At 42.7% G+C, this 20,777-nt stretch overlaps 1 protein-coding gene across 3 annotated transcripts; it reads right to left on the bottom strand.

The window, feature by feature from the left end:
- Nucleotides 1-796: 796 nt before the first annotated feature.
- Nucleotides 797-19,573, bottom strand: igf1 (insulin-like growth factor 1). 3 transcript variants are annotated; one of them, XM_084174802.1, is made up of 5 exons: nucleotides 19,314-19,573; nucleotides 17,663-17,822; nucleotides 6,857-7,119; nucleotides 6,527-6,562; nucleotides 797-4,262 (listed from the first exon to the last, which is right to left on the bottom strand). In XM_084174802.1, exons 1-5 carry the CDS (start codon nucleotides 19,359-19,361, stop codon nucleotides 4,203-4,205), a joined length of 567 nt encoding a protein of 188 aa, XP_084030928.1. In that variant the 5' UTR covers nucleotides 19,362-19,573; the 3' UTR covers nucleotides 797-4,202. The 3 variants fall into 3 exon arrangements, with proteins under 3 accessions (XP_084030928.1, XP_084030929.1, XP_084030930.1); XM_084174803.1 differs by lacking the exon at nucleotides 6,527-6,562; XM_084174804.1 differs by lacking the exon at nucleotides 6,527-6,562 and having other exon boundaries at nucleotides 6,938-7,119.
- Between the last annotated feature and the right edge of the window lie 1,204 nt (nucleotides 19,574-20,777).

Raw genomic sequence — 20,777 nt, 5'->3', positions numbered from 1 at the left:
ACTGTTATGTCTGCTGAACGGAAGCCAGAAGGCTAATTTATCTGTGGAAATGACTTGTTTCGCTATATATTCATAAAAAAGTGCTGACAGCAAATGAAAGCTATGTCCTGTCACTGCAGAGATGTCCGTCCTCTAAAAAGCTGAACACGCAGGCTCAGCTCTCCCCTCAGTGAACCCACACTGACTCTGTTTGCCTTGGCGGAACATGCCATCTTTTAGGAAGTATCATTTTGTGTTCAGTTTCAGACTGATGGTGAAATGATCTCCAATCTGAATCATGGGTTGACACACAGCCGACGGACATAATAGATTTGTATAGTTTCTGCACATGCTCAGAGAGACAAGTGAGCTTTGTTAGAATGCAACACTAATGTCTATGTCAGTGACACCATGGTTTATGTTACAGGTCTGGCCTTGCTGTGTATAGCTTACTGTGCTGTAATTACGTCATAGGGAGGATTGTGTGTTAATAAGATGCATTGCTGTAGAAAGTCTCCTGGACCTCTCAGTTTCATTACATCCATTGGATATTCATACTTCATTGGTTGGTTTTCCTTTGTATCAAGCGAGAGGGACATGGTGATCAATTACACTCCAAATACTGATACAAGAAAGAAAACTGTTCACCTGGCTGTTTATGTTTTTCTTCTTACGTTTGGTTGCCAAGCAACAGTGGTAAAAACATCTTCATGTTCTTTTATTAACGGATGATATTCAAAGATTTCTCAAACGTGCCTGCAGAACATTCTAACATGAGCATGACAAATGGTATGAAATAAATGCCCAGACGTTGTCATAATGTTGACAAGTGGTTTATTCAGCAGGAATGGTGAACAATCTGTCAGTATTTAAACATTTTCTACAGAAGGCAATCGAGCACCAGAAATAACAGCGCTGTAATTAAACAGTTTCGTAGATGATGGTGAGCTTCGGAATCCCATGGCAATCAATTTAAATGTTTTCCTATTCTAGAGCGCTTGATAGAGTCAAGTTCCTATATGTAATTCAAAATACCGTTTTCATTCCTGTTTGTGACATTGTATCGGTTAATTGTGAGATAAATGGTGACAAAGATTCAGTCAAAATAGTGTTTTGGGAGTCAGATAACTGGATAAAAAATCTAGATTCTATCATCCTCATAGCTTTACTCTGTTGCTGCCTCTCAAGCGGCCACCATTATTATCCTTTATGCCTGCATATTGACAGTCCCACAAAGTCCCACATGGTAAACTTCCATCTTCAGCTTTGTTTCAGGGGGAAGTACACTCTTAGAAAAACAAGGTGCTATCTAGAACCTAAAAGGGTTCTTCAGCTGTCCTCATAGGATAACCCTATGAAGAACCCTTTTTGGTTCAGGGTAGAACCCTTTTGGTTCCAGGTAGAAACCTTTTGCGTTCCACGAAAAACTCTTTCCACAGAGGGTTCTACATGGAACCCAAAAGGGTTCTCCTATGGGGACAGCCAAAGCCGAAAAGTATAGAACTGAACTGGGGTCAGTCTGACAAGCGAATGCCTCAGAGGATGAATGAAACCTACACTTGTACTACTCAAGCAGCATTAGCATAGCTGGACAGCTGATCAGAATGATGGAAACATCGATCAAATGTGATAGCTGATGATTGACAGTCAGTTTACCTAATCTGTCTTTCATTAAATACAAAGCTGACAATGCAAGTTGAATAAGATTGTGTCTTAATTTAGCTGAGCTCTTTGGTATCAGTCTGGTGATATAATACTGAAGGACAATCGTACTGATAATATGAACAACTCAACAACCTTGTTTAAAACCACATACATGCATCTCACAAAGGGTCAAATGGGATGCGGCCATAGAGGTCATCCTGGCTTTCAATTCACCTGCCAATATCGTCCATACCTATATGTGAATGCACAAGATGGATTCCTAATCTTAACCACTACACAACAACTACATTGTACTGTATATGGTGATGATTACAGCTGTGGTTTGCTGATAGATGTAAGGATATAAGTACCACATTAATACTTTAGGTCAGACCGTCATTTGAATACTTTTTTTGATAATTTCTATCCCATTTTATTGATGTCCAAATGCATTAGCAACCCAAAATTGTAATAGGTTGTATTAAATAAAGTATCTCTTACTTTGTGGGGAGCTGTTAAGAACCAGATCTGATTCACTGTGCCACTTAAGCTCTTTAACACATGGGCATGGTTTTACAAAACAAATCATTCAACTTTAATCATACATATTCGCAAGAGTTAATGCCTTGGCTTTCTGATCATCAATGTGGTGCGTTTACATACATTTCGTTCAGGACAAACAAAAGTACACTATGACTTTTAACACCTTAATATTATTGAAGGATCACAGTTCACAGTGCTTTTTGTCAAGTTATTTGGCATAGGGATCTATATTGAGTAACAATAATTTAAAAACAGTAGAAAAAATAGCGTTTTGCCTTCTTGGGACCACAACATGATACTTTTTTTCCATGCATTCACAGATTTCACACAAATACATTTGCTCGCTTATACTACTACCTTATTGAAATCGCTTACAAATAAAAACACTATTAATAAAATGGTGGCCACAAGGCTGTGCAAAAGGGACGACCTCCAACGATAAGCTTTGCCATCTCTCTTTCTCTTCCTGTTTTAGCCCACCGTTGCATGTAACAAACTACAAAATAGCACCATTATACAGTGGATAGGATTTTGTTAATACGGTTTTGCTATATGATACCATCATGTACAATGATAGTAGAAGAATGCATAGGATAACATAAATGGGAGTATTGGTTGATTATACACTGACAGAGGAGGAAGAGATGTGATGGGTTGTCAGGTTGCTGAAATGGTACTGTAAGACCATCAGACATCCAGATTGTGCAAACAGCCATTACTCTCTGTAATCCTGACGCAAACACAGGAATTCTCAGAACATAGTCTGATGGAACCAGTGTGAACCTTGCTCACAGTAGCAGATCTCTGAGTGGCTTAGCTACAAAACGGACTGTGTCTGTGTTTGGGTATGTGCACAGCATTTTTCAACTGCAGTCCTGTTTATTTGTAGGTGTGTGTTTCTGTGTGTCTAACAGTATTTGAGTTGCATATCATTCACTTGAGTGAACTATATGTGTTGCTGTTCATTTTATCATTTTTTAAAATGATAAATCCATGCAGTCCATGTTCATACAGAAGAAGCAAAGATCCCTCCCTAAGCTAACAAAATAAAAGAATGCAGGCCAAGTGAAATCAATCATTAATCGTCTTCCTGTAGCTGGCTATTTTTAGCTCCTCTCTGTCCTGTCCTCTGCATTAGGATCCATTTTTAATCAGACCACATATTAGACCCAGGGAATCTCCAGTAAGTCTTTATAAATTAAATATAAATTGAATCTCCTCAGAACTTTCTGTTTACAGTACAGAATATAATATTACTGTCAAGTTTCACTAGAATGGCTTAGCAGTACAAGAAGATTGTATCATCGGGATAGGTCTCTGGTCATATTGTTGCCTCAAAGCAAGGTTCTCATAGTATGGTTGCATGTAATACTGTTGAAGCAGACAATAGTAAATAAATAGCCTTAATGAAACACGTGACAACTGTGAAATCATATTTTGACCAGAACTGACTGAAGTTGAAATAACGTTCTCTTGAAGTTCTAATATATTATCAAAGCTGTGGTTGTTAGATGAGAATGGGGGGATTACTTATCCAATAGCCTGACTACTTTGCATGGCCCAACCTCTCAGTGTAAAGCTTAAACTCTTTCCGAGTTCAGATAAAGAGGATGGACCATTGGCTCCCATAGACAGACAGGTAAAACATGTCTGTTGGCTGCCCTCCTATTGGTTGTATGTAGCACAGAGCCTATCAGAGGCCACCAGGGGCACTATAGCTCAGCTCACACATGGAGGTATAAGAAGAAGACGCTCTTTGATGTGTAAGCAGCTAAACTAGTATGTTACATTGGTTTGACATGGAATACAATTCCTTCCAATATGAAATGGTGCAGTTTATAAAATAATCAAAATACCTCTCATATAACCCCAGTACTTTAACTCTCAGCTAGAGACATTACACACAAAGCTTATTCCCATTAGCTTAGTACCATTATCCACCTTTTGATGTTTTACAGTGAACCATTCCACAGGGGCACCAGGTAAGGCCACACCCTTCTCTCATCCCTGTCCGCCTGTCCGTTAGCGTCTGTCTTCTACATTCGGTAGTTCCTTCCCCCTGTGTTCCCTCGACTTGAGTTCTTCTGATGTACCTCCTGAAAAGGGTGGAGGGGGAACAGATTTTTAGGAGGAGAAACACTAGATAAGTGGATTAGGAGAGTGGGAAAAAACAGCTTTGGGTCATAACCCAGTGCCTGTGCCTAGAACAACACAGCTGTACAATTAATGGGTGATGATTTCATAACCTTTTGCTATAGTGAGAGAGCCACAAACAGTACAGTATCAAGTATCCTCCCTACCAGAGCTGATAGGTCATACCACAAGCCACCAGAGCGGCACTGACATTCAACCCACTGTCCCTCTGCACATTAATAAATCAATGTGATTATATGCATGCCGTTACCCTCTGCTACAAATCTGTTGCAACCTGAGGACCAGGGTTTCAGCACAAAATGTACAGTATGAAAGTAGAATCTGTCTGGGGAGAGAGAGTGCCCATGGGTCTACCACAAAAACCACTTAGTCCTCTGCCCCTTCGCTAATGGCTTTCTTTTTTGAGAGGAGAGTTGTAAAATGCAGCAAGTCCAAGCTTAAAATGATGACATGGACACACAGGTGGGATTGGGAAACTAAGGGAGAGGAAATAAACATTTATTCTGGTTGGGTTGACTACTTTGGTTGGACTGGACTTGATTACTAATTCAATTCTTTGCTTGTATTTCCTTCCCTCTCACAAATAAGTAAATATATGACTCTGAATATGCTGACTGTATTCTGTTGTAACCTGGCCAAGGAGTCATGGATTTTGTATCTACTAAATGAAGGTATAAATAGCTACCTATAACAATGATGAGTATGCATCACATATGATGGTAGTCATGGGACCAATCATAGCATGCTATATTCTACACTGAACAAAAATATAAACGCAACATGTAAAGTGTTGGTCCCATGTTTCATGAGCTGAAATAAAAGATCCCAGAAATGTTCCATAGGCACAAAAAGCTTATTTCTCGAAAATGTTGTGCACAAATGTGTTTACATCCCTGTCAGTGATCATTTCTCCTTTGCCAAGATAATCCATCCACCTGACAGGTGTGGCATATCAAGAAGCTGATTAAACAGTATGATCATTACACAGATGCACCTTGTGCTGGTGACAATAAAAGGCCACTCTAAAATGTGCAGTTTTGTCACACAACACAATGCTACAGATGTCTTAAGTTTTGAGGGAGCATGCAATTGGCATGCTGACTGCAGGAATGTCCACCAGAGCAGTTGCCAGAGAGTTGAATGTTAATTTCTCAAATTCTTTCTCTTTAGAGAATTTGGCAGTACGTCCAACCGGCCTCACAACCACAGACCATGTGTAACCACGCCAGGCCAGGCCAGGACATCCACATCTGGCTTCTTCACCTGCAGCCACCCGCACAGCTGATGAAACTGTGGATTGGCACAACTGAAGGATTTCTGCACAAACTGTCAGAAACTGTCTCAGGGAAGCTCATCTGCGTGCTCGTCGTCCTCACCAGGGTCTTGACATGACTGCAGTTCGGCATCGTAACCAACTTCAGTGGGCAAATGCTCACCTTCATTGGCAAGCTGGAGAAGTGTGCTTTTCATGGATGAATCCCAGTTTCAACTGTACCGGGCAGATGGCAGACAGCGTGTATGGCGACGTGTGGACGAGTGGTTTGCTGATGTCAACGTTGTGAACAGAGTGCCCCATGGTGGCAATTTGAAAGCACAGAGATACCGTGACGAGATCCTGAGGCCCATAGTCGTGCCATTCATCCGCCGCCATGACCTCATGTTTCAGCATGATAATCTATGGCCCCATGACGCAAGGATCTGTACACAATTCCTGGAAGCTGAAAATGTCCCAGTTCTCCCATGGCCTGCATACTCACCAGACATGTCATCCATTGAGCATGTTTGGGATGCTTTGGGTTGACGTGTACAACAGCGTGTTCCAGTTCACGCCAATATCCAGCAACTTTGCACAGCCATTGAAGAGGAGTGGGACAACATTCCACAGGCCACAATCAACAGCTTGAACAACTCTATGTGAAGGAGATGTGTCGCGCTGCATGAGGCAAATGTTGGTCACACCAGATACTGACTGGTTTTCTGATCCACACCCCTACCTTTTTTAAAAGATATATGTGACCAACAGATGGATATCTGTATTCCCAGTCATGTGATATCCATACATTTATTCATTTGAATTGACTCATTTCCTTATATGAACTGTAACTCAGTTAAATCTTTGAAATTGTTGCATGTTGCGTTTATATTTTTGTTCTGTGTAGTTATAGTAGGAAAGTACCACTGCAGTAGTGAAGGACAAACAGCCTACCTTGCAAGATGTGTGACTATGCCCAGATAAAGGTTTCTGTCAGGAAAAATAATAAAACCGTTGAGATTTGACACATTTGCTTTCCACTGTGGTAATTTATTGTCCACAATGGAATAGTAAGCCACTATCTAAGAAGTGTTTTTGCTCATCATTTAGCCTTAGCCTTAACATCTTAACTTGGAGTGCATGCTCTGGAAAAAGCATTCCATATGATCTAACACCAATGCAATCAAATATACTGAAAGACCCACTACAATGTAGTCCATTCTGTTTCGCTGATGTCAACTGTGTATGCTCTTATGATGTATATCTGTTTGGTGCTGTGCTCACCTTCTTGGTTTTTGTCTTGTCTGGGTGCTGCGCTGTCCTACGCTCTGTGCCTCTGTCGACGCTTTGCACTGCAGTACTAACCTTAGGTGTTCTTGGCATGTCTGTGTGGCGCTGTGCACGCACAGAGCGAGCTGCCTTGCCAGACTTGACAGGGGCACAGTACATTTCGAGCCGCCGCAGCTCGCAACTCTGGAAGCAGCACTCGTCCACAATACCACGGTTATGTGACCGCCGTGAACTGGGGCCATAGCCCGTTGGTTTACCTGGAGAGACAGAATGGAAGAATAATTTGTGTTACTACATGTGAAGATGTAGAGAGCATGTAAAGAGCATGTAGAGAGCATGTAAAGAGCATGTAGAGAGCATGTAAAGAGCATGTAGAGAGCATGTAAAGAGCATGTAAAGAGCAGGTAGAGAGCACGTAGAGAGCACGTAGAGAGCAGGTAGAGAGCACGTAGAGAGCACGTAGAGAGCACGTAGAGAGCACGTAGAGAGCACGTAAAGAGCACGTAGAGAGCACGTAGAGAGCACGTAAAGAGCACGTAGAGAGCACGTAGAGAGCACGTAAAGAGCACGTAGAGAGCACGTAGAGAGCACGTAATGAGCACGTAGAGAGCACGTAGAGAGCACGTAAAGAGCATGTAAAGAGCATGAAGAGAGCATGTAGAGAGCATGTAGAGAGCACGTAGAGAGCACGTAGAGAGCACGTAAAGAGCACGTAGAGAGCACGTAGAGAGCACGTAGAGAGCACGTAGAGAGCACGTAAAGAGCACGTAGAGAGCACGTAAAGAGCACGTAGAGAGCACGTAGAGAGCACGTAGAGAGCACGTAGAGAGCACGTAAAGAGCAGGTAGAGAGCATGTAGAGAGCACGTAGAGAGCACGTAGAGAGCACGTAGAGAGCACGTAGAGAGCACGTAGAGAGCACGTAATGAGCACGTAGAGAGCACGTAGAGAGCACGTAGAGAGCACGTAAAGAGCACGTAAAGAGCACGAAGAGAGCATGTAGAGAGCATGTAGAGAGCACGTAGAGAGCACGTAGAGAGCACGTAAAGAGCATGTAGAGAGCACGTAGAGAGCACGTAGAGAGCACGTAGAGAGCACGTAAAGAGCACGTAGAGAGCACGTAGAGAGCACGTAGAGAGCACGTAGAGAGCACGTAAAGAGCACGTAGAGAGCACGTTGAGAGCACGCAATGAGCACGTAGAGAGCACGTAGAGAGCACGTAAAGAGCATGTAAAGAGCATGTAGAGAGCATGTAGAGAGCATGTATAGAGCACGCAGAGAGCATGTAGAGAGCATGTAAAGAGCATGTAAAGAGCATGTAGAGAGCATGTAGAGAGCATGTAAAGAGCATGTAGAGAGCATGTAAAGAGTATGTAGAGAGCATGCAGAGAGCATGCAAAGAGCATGTAAAGAGCATGTAAAGTGCATGTAGAGAGCATGTAAAGACCATGTAGAGAGCATATAAAGAGCATTTAAAGCCCATGTAGAGAGCATGTAAAGAGCATGTAGAGAGCATGTAAAGAGCATGTACAGAGCATGTAAAGAGCATTTTAAAGAGCAAGGATAGTTGTCGTTCCAGTTTGATCTGTAAGTGAATAAAGAAGATAACTGAAGACAGCTTGTTGCTTAGGATTATCATTTTTGGACCTCAGTGTATGTTTGTCATCATGTTATAGGTAAAAGTAGAGGTCATGGGCATGTTAAGTGTTGTGTCACGGGTATGTTAAGTCAACCACAGGTGCTTTAAAAGAGCCAATGGGATCATATACAACATAACCCATTTCAGTCTTGGATATGGACCAAGTTCTTTAGTGCAAATGTCCTGGAAGGTCTTATATCTGTGAGCTGAATTAATCCAAAGAGCTGTAATAATTTGTGGCCGTGTGCCAGGCACTGGGCCCTGTAATAGCTGAGTGCTAACGGCCAGGTCGTGGACCTGATTATTCTGCTACATGGACAGCGTTAATGACATTGATTTCTTCACTGTAAAATGTACAGGGTATCACATTGCACTGTGCGGACCGTTTTTGGCAGCTGTGCGCCAGTAAAAAGAGGTCACAGTCACTCTAATGTTGAGAATATCACGTTCGGACGTTTTAACCCGAGGTATTGCCAGCAAGGCCAAACCTCAACCCCTCAGGGCCCAATCATCCTGCAAAGAAAGCAGGCCCAGGCCTAAGCCACACCCTCTGGCGGCTGGGTTGGTCGTTTCATTCACATTTTCACCTGGCAACCCAGCAGCCCTTTACTGCTGACAATCTCAGAGCCAGTTGAACTCTGGATACTGTGGATGCTGGGACAACGCAGCCTTGCTGCAAAGGATGGCTTTGCTTTGCACTTGTGGCTTGGTTATGGTGCTTTTAGATATTCATCACAAATAATAAGGATACATAAGAAATATTGGTAGATCCTTTGATATGCAGTAAAAAAAAAATCTACTAACAACTATATGGCTTTCCTCAGCCACAATTAGACCCATAGTTCCCATACGTGCAAAGCACAGGCAGCTGGTGGCACCTTAATTGGAGGGGACAGGGTCATAGTAATGGCAGGAGGAGAAGAAATGACATGGTGTCAAACACATCACACACATGGTTTCCATGTGTTCCATACCAGTCCATTCACTCCATTCCAGACATTATTATGAGCCATCCTCCCCTCACCAGCCTCCTGTGGTGCAAAGCCAGAGAGGCTCACTTGGAGGTCTGGTCCTCCTCAGTATGAATCTGAATTTGAGCACTTCTCTGAGAACCCAAGTCACCTTCTACAGTGATGTGAGTGGAAGGATGGAGGAAGTTATGAGGAGTTGTTTGACACCTGAATGCCAACAGTTTTTGACTCCCTCTCTCAAACCCACTTTCTTTCAGTGGCCTTTATAAAATATACCACTCTCCATTTACAATTCCCCGCTCACCTCGGGCAATATAGCCCTGATAGGCTTTTCCCTGTTACCAAATGAAATAATAATAATGTAATATGGCATTTACAAGGAGGAAATGCCTTTCCCTTTCAGAGTTAATAGCTCTTGGCTCGGGAGCCTGCCAGTGCTGACAAAGTGCATTAACTTCTGCTCTCTGCCTTCCTTATCTTGACAACGTTGTTTTGGACGGAGAGGAGCTCCAATTCGGAAACAGATGCATCTCTCCACGTTCCTCAGCCAGGACCCTGGGTACAGTGTGAAGAATGATTATGGAGGGAGTTGTACTGTGTGTGAGAGAAAACACTGATCTCAAGTACAGGGTATCACATTGCACTGTGTCCTGAGTGGCGCAGTGGTCTAAGGCACTGCATCGCAGTGCTAACTGTGCCACTAGATCCTGGTTCGTATCCAGGCTCTGTCGCAGCCGGCCGCGACCGGGAGACTCATGGGCGGCGCACAATTGGCCCAGCGTCGTCCAGGGTAGGGGAGGGAATGGCCGGCAGGGATGTAGCTTAGTTGATAGAGCATGGCGTTTGCAACGCCAGGGTTGTGGGTTCGATTCCCACGGGGGGCCAGTATAAAAAAAATATGTATTCACTAACTGTAAGTCGCTCTGGATAAGAGCGTCTGCTAAATGACGTAAATGTAAATGTAAGTCAGATGATGAGATATAGTGTATGTTCATAGATAGTTGAAGGTAGGAGGGTTCTACACTGGCTTAAAGGTTGAAGGTGGGAGGGTTGTATACTGGCTACAGGGTTGAAGGTGGGGGGGTTATATACTGGCTAAAATGTTGAAGGTGCTGCAGTGGACAGCAAGAATAGTTGATTCAGCAGGCAAGGTGCTCCAAGTCTTAGAGTACAAAGAGCTAGTTCTCACCCAAGGTCTACAGTTATAGACCCCAGACATCCCCTGTATGATGAGCTTGAACTATGTCCAGGTCAACAAGGTCAATCAGTGTTTTAAGGGTTTGACCACCACAATGTAGGCTATAAGTAATCAGGCCATGTTATGGCCTCCTCACAATGAGAACTGCACGTGCAATACACCAGTTTTCACCTTGAGAATGAAAGGTAGCAGGTCTCATTGTTTGAAAACTATTTTGGGACTTTCATAACTTCATCTCTCTTGGTGTCCTCAGCTGGGCCCAGTTAAAGTACTCTCAAACTTTTGTATAATTTCAGCCAGTAGTTTTGAAAGTGGCGCTCACGAGCCAAAATGGGTCCCCGTATTTTGTGTACTACGTCATCCAATTGTGTAGGGCGGCAGGTAGCCTAGCGGTTAGAGTGCTTTGACCAGTAACCGAAAGGTCGCGTTTGAATACCTGAGCCGACAAGGTAAAAAATCTGACGATGTGCCCTTGAGCAAGGCACTTAACCCTAATTTGACAATATATATTTTTTGTTTTATACTATGTCATCCATTTTGTTTGATATGTTACAAATTTTGCAATTCATATGATATCATACAAATTTCGCATTTCGTTTGATATGTTACAAATCCAATTCAGGCAATTTTTTGTGCTTAAGATCGCGGAGTGCATCTTTAACCCCCACTTACTGAATGGCATCAGTAAACCACAATAAGATCTCATCTGAAGCATGTTGTAATTAAGCCAGAATAAACCATGATAAATTGTCACTTAACCATTGTTGCTGACATGTAACAAGGAATTTTCATGACGAGGGAAACCTTCTTGCGAGGCCGAGTTTGTGATTATTCAATCAGACAGGTTGTATTATGAGCCAGGAGTCGACTGTGCTGTGCGTAGCTTTCTGGCCCTGTTTTCCAATCCCTCCCAATAAAGCCCTCCAAATGAACATCCGCTATTATTCTCAAAATAACCTGTAACCTTCTGAACAAACAGCTGGAGAGGAGAGAATAATCAGCTGGATGCAAGTTTTAACATGTAGAATAATCAGCTGAAGCTGGTTTTAAAAAGCAGAAAGCATCAGTAATCAGGTGGAATAGGTTTTGGAAGGTTTTAAGTGCCACGTTTCAAGGGATCACTGCCTGTAATCCCCCATGAACAAAGAGTTGTTGTCCTTTGTGCTGTTGTCGTAAACAAATTCAGACAAACCACCTTCTCCTGCCTGCCGTGTGGTGTGGCCATCCGGCCCGGTGCATGGTGTGAGAGAGGCAGTTTGAGAATGGGGATCCGTGGTGATTGGTAAAGGCTATTGTTTTGGAGTTTGGTCGTAGCCATTCAGGGCACGGCAGATTAGTGGATGGCTACACGTCTTTTGTTTGTGTCACTGTGTCGTAGACAGACACCCTCTACTACAGATTAGGGTGCAGTTTTGTTTTGGTGTTGTTTATGTGTTGTTGCATGCATCTATTGGATGGAAGGGGGGCCCATTTGCCCCCTTTTCCCCTTTTTGTAGGGTGAATGAGGGTGAATAGATTAGATTGAGATCTAAGTGCCTCATAACAATTATTTGGCTGCATAGAGAGAAGCTCCATCATGCCTTGAAAGAAGGAATGTCTGCAACACAGTAATGCTCCCCAGTGGTTTATTAAGATGCACACAAGACAACGTTTTGATTCCACTGGGATCTTTGTCAGTTCAGTCGACCATGCCTTAGCTGAAGAGCAAGGCAGCCTATTTAGTTCAACCTGAATGATCTGCACATAAGCTAGAGGGACCTTTTGGTCAAGCAGCATTGACATTTTGGCAGTAGAGCCAGAACAGCAGAGAGGCATGGGTTCAAGTATAAACCATACCAAAAACTGGTGGGAAATATATTTATTGTGCAGTTTTAACTACTATTATTGTGCTCCCGAGTGGCGCAGCGGTCTAAGGCACTGCATCTCAGTGCTAGAGACGTCACTACAGACCCTGGTTCGATTCCAGGCTGTATCACAACCGGCCGTGATTGGGAGTCCCATATGGCGGCGCACAATTGGCCCAGCGTCGTCCGGGTTTGGCCGGGGTAGGCCGTCATTGTAAATAAGAATTTGTTCTTAACTTACTTTCCTGGTTAAAATTATAAAATATATATATATATTATGATCATGCTGAGATTTTATTTGTCATGTATACTGAACAAAAATATGAACGCAACATGCAACAATTTCAATGATTTTACTGAGTTACAGTTCATATAAAGAAATCAGTAAATTGAAATGAATTAATTAGGCCCCCTAATCTATGGATTTCACATGACTGGGTAGGGGTGCAGCCATGGGTGGGCCTGGGAGGGCATAAGCCCACCCACTTTATTAGAGACAGAAATACTCCTCAGTTTCATCAGCTGTCCGGGTGGCTGGTCTCAGACCATCCCGCAGGTGAAGAAGGTCCTGGGTTGGCGTGGTTACACGTGGTCTGCGGTTGTGAGGCCGGTTGGACGTACTGCCAAATTCTCTAAAACGAGGTTGGAGGTGGCTTATGGTAGAGAAATTAACATTCAATTATCTGGCAACAGCTCTGGTGGACATTCCTGCAGTCAGCAAGCCAATTGCACGCTCCCTCAAAACTTGAGACATCTCTGGCATTGTGTTGTGTGACAAAACTGTACATTTTAGAGTGGCCTTTTATTGTCTCCAGCACAAGGTGCACCTGTGTAATTGAACATGCTGTTTAATCAGCTTCTTGATATGCCACACCTGTCAGATGGATGGATTATCTGGGCAAAGGAGAAATGCTCACTAACAGTGATGTAATCAAATTTGTACACAACATTTGAGAGAAATAAGCTTTTTGTGCATATAGACAATTTCTGGGATCTTTTATTTCAGCTCATGAAACATGGGACCAACACTTTACATGTTGTGTTTATATTTTTGTTCAGTATATTTGAATGACTTCTGAGACAAAAGTCAAAGAGGCAGTCCACTCATTGCTCCATCCTGCTACTTGGATAGAGCTATGCTGGAGACACTGCAGCACATAGCCCACATTCCTCAAACGAGTAAGGCTGGAAAGAGAAGGCTCTCCTCCAGAGTAGGCACAGCAAGGATCTGAGTTTTACAGCCTCGCCGTGGTTAATAAAAAACAGTGGATTCTTGGAGCCGGTACAGCGCACTGCCTGTGGAGTGTCAGGGAGTTTATGGTTTGTCAGGGACTACGAGAGCTGCTATAGACCTGGAAACTACCTCTTTATCACTGGTACCACAAAGAGTTTATAGCCTAGCTAAATTTCCCTCACATTTTCAACTGAGGTTTCGTCTGCTTTTGTTAGTCAATTAAAAGCCAGTATGTAAGGGCATTGAGGGTCCTAACTCAGTGAGTTAGGGTCTCGTGGGTAGGGATAGACTGGATGGGCCAGGCATTTCAAAATGATGGGACATAGCAAGCTTGGCTAGCTCTGGCTAGGTACAGTCTAGGAACCATTTACTAGGGTTGACGTTTCAGTTTTAGCCCTAAGTAGAGGCCTCAAATGTAACTGTAGGCTATAATAATGTGGGCACAATGTGTAGAATATCTGTACCAGTTCTTTATTGGCAAGCCTGGTCAACAGTTCCAATAGAACAGGTTTATTTCAACTCAAGCCTTTGTGTCTTGACTCCAAACTGACAGAACTCAAATCTAACTTCCCCATCCTGTCATTTTCATGAGATGGCTCTTTGTTCTGCAGAGTAGTTCTTCAGTGAAGAGGGTCAACGTTCTCATTTCAGCCTTCCGTGGAAAAACAACACCTTTTCACAGTGACAAAGTGCACACAAAGTGCAAACTGGAGGCCTTTCTTTCTTTAGTGCTGAGTGCCTTCCGCTGAGTGTGTGTGTGTTCAGGTCCAGTGTGTAAAACTAGAGAGGTGGGGTGGTGTAGGGGGGCGGGGGGGGGGGGGGGGGGGGGGGGGGGGCATCCTGATCGTCCTGTAATCCCCCATAATCCCCTGCTGCTCCGGGACAAGGCCTAGCTGTGTGTGTAGTGAGGCTGATGTGCTGTTTACACGTTCTCCACTCTCCTACTCCAGCTGCTTCAAATAGAACAGACACAGAGAGACAAACAAGGTTGAGAAAGGATGGCTCATCAATGGCTGCTTAAAAGCAATTTACTCCCCTCCTCTGTCCCTCCTGTTTAAAGTACATGCTGTTGGGAGGGCGATGGCACAGTGCCAATCTGAATTCGTTTTCATCTCGACTAAAAATGTATTTCATGTATAACTCTCTCTGAGCTAGTGGCTTATGACATGGCATTATGAGACAAAAGGGACAAGACTGGTTTGTCTATTGCCCTGTGCGGCTCAATCTCTGTGCCTTTTGCTGAATAGGTTTATCTCTGGACCTGACATGGTTCCTTCTGACAAAAACGTATGTGACTAATACATTTACGAATACTCCCAGCATCATCCACATTAGAGATTTTGATATATGCCATGACATTTTATTTATGGAGTTAGTAAGAGTAGAGTGGTGTGCCATAGAAGTCCTTTTTCCTTTTTACTCAGTTGTAATTTTCCACATCCTAGCGCTCTGGAGTGTAGGTGCATCATAGGGGTTCACTTTTAGACTGTGAGAGGAAATTCTTCAGAATAGAATAACCAGCTTCATCCAGAGTACATTACAGGAAGTGGTGTGATCTAGAATTAAAGCTCAGGAAGAGTTGATTCATATCTTCCAGAGAATCTACAGTACCCCACTGATCAGAGAATGTTCCTACCGATTTTCATCCCAATTTTCCTGTCGTTCAGTGTTCCTATTTGCAAACTGGGGTTACCCAGATTCTGTCCAAAAGACCCCCATGAAGACCAGATTCATGGTATGTCTGCATATCCACTCTACTCCACTCAACCCGAGAGGAGTTTGCCTGCTAAAGCATTACAAAGACAACTGAGGATTTCTAGGTCAGGCTAATAATTGGAAAAACTGACTACGGTTGTGGATTTCATTTTTCTTCTTTAGACCACATTTTGTTTCAATAAAATATTTTTCCACTGAGTAGTATTTCACATCTCTGTCAAGGTAATGAAATCTGAAGTCTTGAAATGCAAGTGCAGCTACAGTGACATGGTGGGTAAGGTGGATTGGCCATGCGTCTCAGCCCACAGAAAGCCCAGTGTCACTGCAACACTCTGGGGACACATCATCACTACGATGGCTGCCAAGTTCAACATGGTGCAGCAGACTGGAGGGGAAGAGTTCAGACCAGACCTGAGGGCCGCACGGAGCTGTCACACTCCCCAGTGCAAGACAACAGAGACGAAAATGGATTCTCAAGATATCTCACCTAAAGACTCATTGTTATACATGTGGTTCCATCTGACAGCAGGAGAGAGAGACATACTGTTCACACAGCGAGCCCCCTGCTGTACATACCTCACTGTTCCTTTCCAGAAAGGATGGAGTGTGCCTGAAATGTCCTCGACTCAATGTACCTTTCTTAACACGAGAACAAGGCATTGATAGATGGGCACTTTGCAGCTCAATGATCGCACAGTACAGTATATAGTCACATGGAGCTATGAAGTCTAGTTCCAAACCTTGACAGATTGAATTCCCAGAGCCAGATAAGGTCTATCTGAGGTCTGTGAGTTCATGATTGGAATGATTTGCTGTTTATGCCCATCGTTCGGTTCATCAATTAATCATCATATAATAATCTTGTTGAAGATACAGTTATATTCCACATACAAGACTTGGCAGTGTGGCAACTTCTGGCAACTCAAGATTCTATTCCATAGGCCATGTGAAGTAGCCTGATTCATAAAAAGGTTCAGAAATCCCTTAAACACTCAGAGAATACATAAACCCCTTTCATAGTCTCACATCATCAAATCTCCCAGACAGTCTCACACCTCATCAAAAGTCTTTATACATATTCACAGAAAAATTGTTCACCGAAAAATTGTTATCACGCAATCAAACATTCTCAACTCTGTCACAACTAGTCAAAAACCTCCCACCCCCTCAAGAGAACTTTCAAAGTGGCATTCCACAGTACATGGTTGTGCGTTAGCTGAGAAATTAACATGATCATTTACAAGTCTGAATTAAATTCTGATTAAGTTGGAGCATAGAGCCTCTTTCAAGATGATTGACATCTCTGAGCTGTATTGATATGTCAATGTCAGTGATACGAAAAGATGGTGCACAATAATTGTTTAGCCTTGGAGAGGTGGTAAAGAGAGACTTGACACTTGCATGTGCAGTGATTTCATTCAATGCCAGCTAGGGACCCTCAAGGCAACACATTCAGTATATGGCACTAATAAGCCAAACTACAACCTTTCTGAGTCCATGGTTCTAATGGGAAGAAGTAGTCCACTGAGGGAAGGATCAGGGTCCATGTCATAGGAACACTGGCTACTGCTGAGTGGGAGAACACAACACCTTGACACAGCTCAGCACTGCCATATATCGCATGCTGTTCTGGCCTTTGTGCCTCCAACGGAAAATAGGAGATTTAAGTCCTGGATTCTTAGTGGATGGTTTTCTTTGGGTAGCTTTCCCCATTTCTGGTGGAAAAAGAGTTCACTGCAACATTTATTTTTTCCCCTCCTCATTCTTACAGATAGTCAGCCTCAATTCCACTTAAATCCCCATTGATCCAGCAGCTGTTTGCATGAGCATAATATACATATAGCTGTTTAACATCATTCTACACTTTTACCTCGCAGAAACCCCCAGAACCTTACTCCTGCTTCAAGGGCATTGCATCATGTGATTCTATATATTCCATTAGTCTAAGTCAGAAGTCCATCACAATCAGGGATAGAGACAAAATATACATAGGCTTCTATATGCGTCAACTCTTTCAAATCTGATAAGTCTACAGCTGAAATATTTAATAGGAGTGAGGAAAAAGACAGAGGGAATGCTTATTAGAAAGTGAAGGCCAGATGAGAGAGATCTGATACTGTTTAATTTATGAGGTTGCGCATTAGCGCTTTGGGAGAATGGAGCAGCAATCCTTTATGAATAAATAAAAGGTGCACTTACTGAAATAAAAGCCTCTGTCTCCACACACAAACTGCAGCGTGTCCACCAGCTCCGCCCCACACAGGGTCTCGGGCCCCGCCCCTGTTGCCGCGGGAGTCAGGGTTAGGACGCACAGCAGCAATGAGAGGGTGTGGGTACAGGAGATACAGCACATCGCACACTGTGTTCAATGGGGAGAAGGGCAGAGAATGTCATCAGTCTCACCGCCCATATCCTATTTCACCAGTGTCAGTATAACTTGATGGCAGTGATTTCATACGCCTTCACCAGCCTGTTTCAACATCATCGTCATCATCAGTTTTGATTACTATAAATTAGCGAAATATATAGCTAGGTTTTCCAATAGGTTCACAATAAGTGAAGGAACAGGTGTTTATGGAACCATGACGTCCATAACAATCACGCAATTATAATACAAATAGCCTACAATAATACCAGTCTATGAGTTTTGGTCACGATTTACGCACGATTTACGCACGTATGGCCCTTGAAGTTTATTAACCCTTACAAGCATATTAGGATGTATGGAGCGATGACTGCACGAGCCGCTTCCTGAGGAGAGGGTGCTATCCCGGTTCGAAGCTCATACACATCATTATCTTGTCTGTAGGCTACGAGTATGCTAGATGCTATGCTGATAATATCCTTACCTCCAGCAGCCATCAGACAGTTATGTTTCACAACCCGATAATCACACTTTTGTGGTGTCATAATAAAGAACAATTGCATAGGAATTAGTCACAGAGAGAGAAAGGTATGCGTAAAACTAATGCATAAATCAATCAATGCGATAAGATATCTTTAAAATATTTTGTTCCCAAACAGTGGTTTATCTTCTGTAAGTAGCCTTAGTTTTAAGATAACGCAATGATGCCCTTGCTTTCCCTCATTCTCAGCTCCAAAAACGATCGTTCAGGAGCCACAGAGCCAAGGATCTTGCCTATCCAAATATGAGATGGAAAACGGTTCACGCGCCAAACCCAGCAGATGAAGCATAACGGGACAAATTTACATAATAAAGAGATTCATATACATCACAACCCCTACCACATAGTTATCCTGCCCAGAGTGCGCCTTCTTAGACGCCTTAAGCCCTTCCTTATTGTTTGTTTTCCTACAATCCAATGTGGTATCCAAATGCGGAGTCAGCAGAAATTACTTTGAAAGTTCAGTAACGTATGCAGCAGCATTAGTGGTTTATATTCATGGCAACGGCACCGGTCAGCGCGCACTGCGCAAATGTGTCGAAACTCATGCTGGAAACGCATTGAAACATCCACACGAGTGTGTTAACTCATGCACGCAGACATGCCAACATAACCTTATTTTCGTAAAGTAAATTAAAGTAAATGTTATAGCTAGGCTACATATAATGTCTATGTGAAAACAGTCAAACGTGCACTCAATGAAAATGCATTTAAATCTACCTGCTGACATGTTCTGATAGACATTTGAAATAGTCTATAATAAAACCGATTTTTACCTTAAATCTCTGAACTAAAATCATCTGCTATAATCAAACAATGGTATTTATTAATTTATGTTTTGATACTGCAAATAAATCAGGTTGGTTCTTGCAACAACAACAAAAACCACAAAAAATTGTAAGTAAGGTGACAATCTGGTGACAAAGGAAAGTAGTTAAAGTTACCTTGAAGACATCACATAAATGCCACTGAAAGAAATGACCGCTAGACATCCCCACGGGTCTCCGCACGACAAAGCCCAGCAAAAATGAACTTGTTTGAAGTCATTAAAAACAGTGAGAAAGAGGATAAGATGCAAGCAATGTCACATCACAATATTCCGACTTTGTTCCATTGCGCAGGCTCCTTTTGGAGAAGTGAGATTTAGCGAACAGGAGACGGATTTAGAGAGAAAATCCCTCACATGTATCTACATTACAGAGACATTTTCAACAGGAAACAGCTGGGGCAGCATTTGCCTTCTCCTCATCCTAAGTTATTCATTAAGGATTTTGGGCACATATTCAAATAACGTCATAATTGATACTTTTCTTAGAATGGGATTGAATTTTGATCTCTTTAAGGCTTGGTTAGTAGTTCAAGATAGAACAAGACCCATGCCACCCGCGCTTCTCAAAGCTTGTTACGTGTAGAAATATCATGAATGAGTAGTTATAGGCGTTGGAAAATATAATTATTGTCCACGAAGCGCTCGTGCGTAATTCATGTGCCAAATGTAGGCTATGCCTCTTTATATTCATCTTCTATTGCATACATATCTATCTCCAACTTTTGATTTAGTGGGCTTATTCATCATCATGATTTAAATATGTTCATAAACTATAAAATTTGAGTGTTTATGTACAGTGTCCACGGGTTTAATGGATAGCCTGCACATTGGTCTCTTGTTTCATACAATTCATATACGTTTATATTCATATATGTGAATATCATCCCTGTCCTCAGGTCATCATGATTAAAATCCCACATCGAACCACCTGATTATTCATGTAGTTTTATACATGTAGTTTTAAATGTCCTCTTGTCAGATCTATCTGCTCACACCATGGCTAAAAATCATATTTTACAATGCAAATATTATGACCACTCAGTGTTTGTCACTGAACAATGCATTGCCACTTGACAGCCCAAATGTGGGCTTTTTCCCAATCTGTGTATCTGCACCTTGCTCTCCCCTTGAATTGACATGTGTCTCAGTATCTGTTGACAACAGCACTCTTTCCATGGCAAATATGTATGCCATTGAATAGGACAATCCTATTTTTTCCAATAAAGGGCAGTGTTTTGAATGACCACTGCCTAATTGTCCCAGTGCTTAAAGAGGGTTGATTTCACCAGCAGAGATCAGCACTGATCCAATCACTAAACAGGAGATCAGTGCTGACCCAATCATAAAGCAGGACATCAGCAGCACAGATCCAGTTAGCTCAGACAGTGTCAACGCATCACATAAACAAGGACAAATCCAGAGTGGGCAGTGCGTGGACACAGACAGGCAAAGATGACACCTTATAACGCCACCAAAGTGGATCACAACATGCAAGCACATTTACAGACGGTCACAGGGTGTATAAGGACATTCAATTAACCTATTTAAACCTAATATGGGCAGATAGTGACTACATTCA

The sequence above is a fragment of the Coregonus lavaretus genome, assembly GCF_964263955.1.
Source record: "Coregonus lavaretus genome assembly, chromosome: 13".
Taxonomy (NCBI): domain Eukaryota; kingdom Metazoa; phylum Chordata; class Actinopteri; order Salmoniformes; family Salmonidae; genus Coregonus; species Coregonus lavaretus.
Note: the sequence above shows the minus strand (reverse complement) of the source record. Positions and strands in the feature narration are given on the sequence as shown.

Excerpts from the sequence above, each read along its gene's own strand:
- igf1 (XM_084174802.1), bottom strand. The coding sequence starts at position 19,361 with ATGTCTAGCGGTCATTTCTTTCAGTGGCATTTATGTGATGTCTTCAAG. Across the intron at positions 6,563-6,856 it reads ACAAGACAAAAACCAAGAAG|AAACCTTTATCTGGGCATAG; the intron begins GTGAGCACAGCA and ends TTTTCCTGACAG. Across the intron at positions 4,263-6,526 it reads ATAGTCACACATCTTGCAAG|GAGGTACATCAGAAGAACTC; the intron begins GTAGGCTGTTTG and ends CACCCTTTTCAG.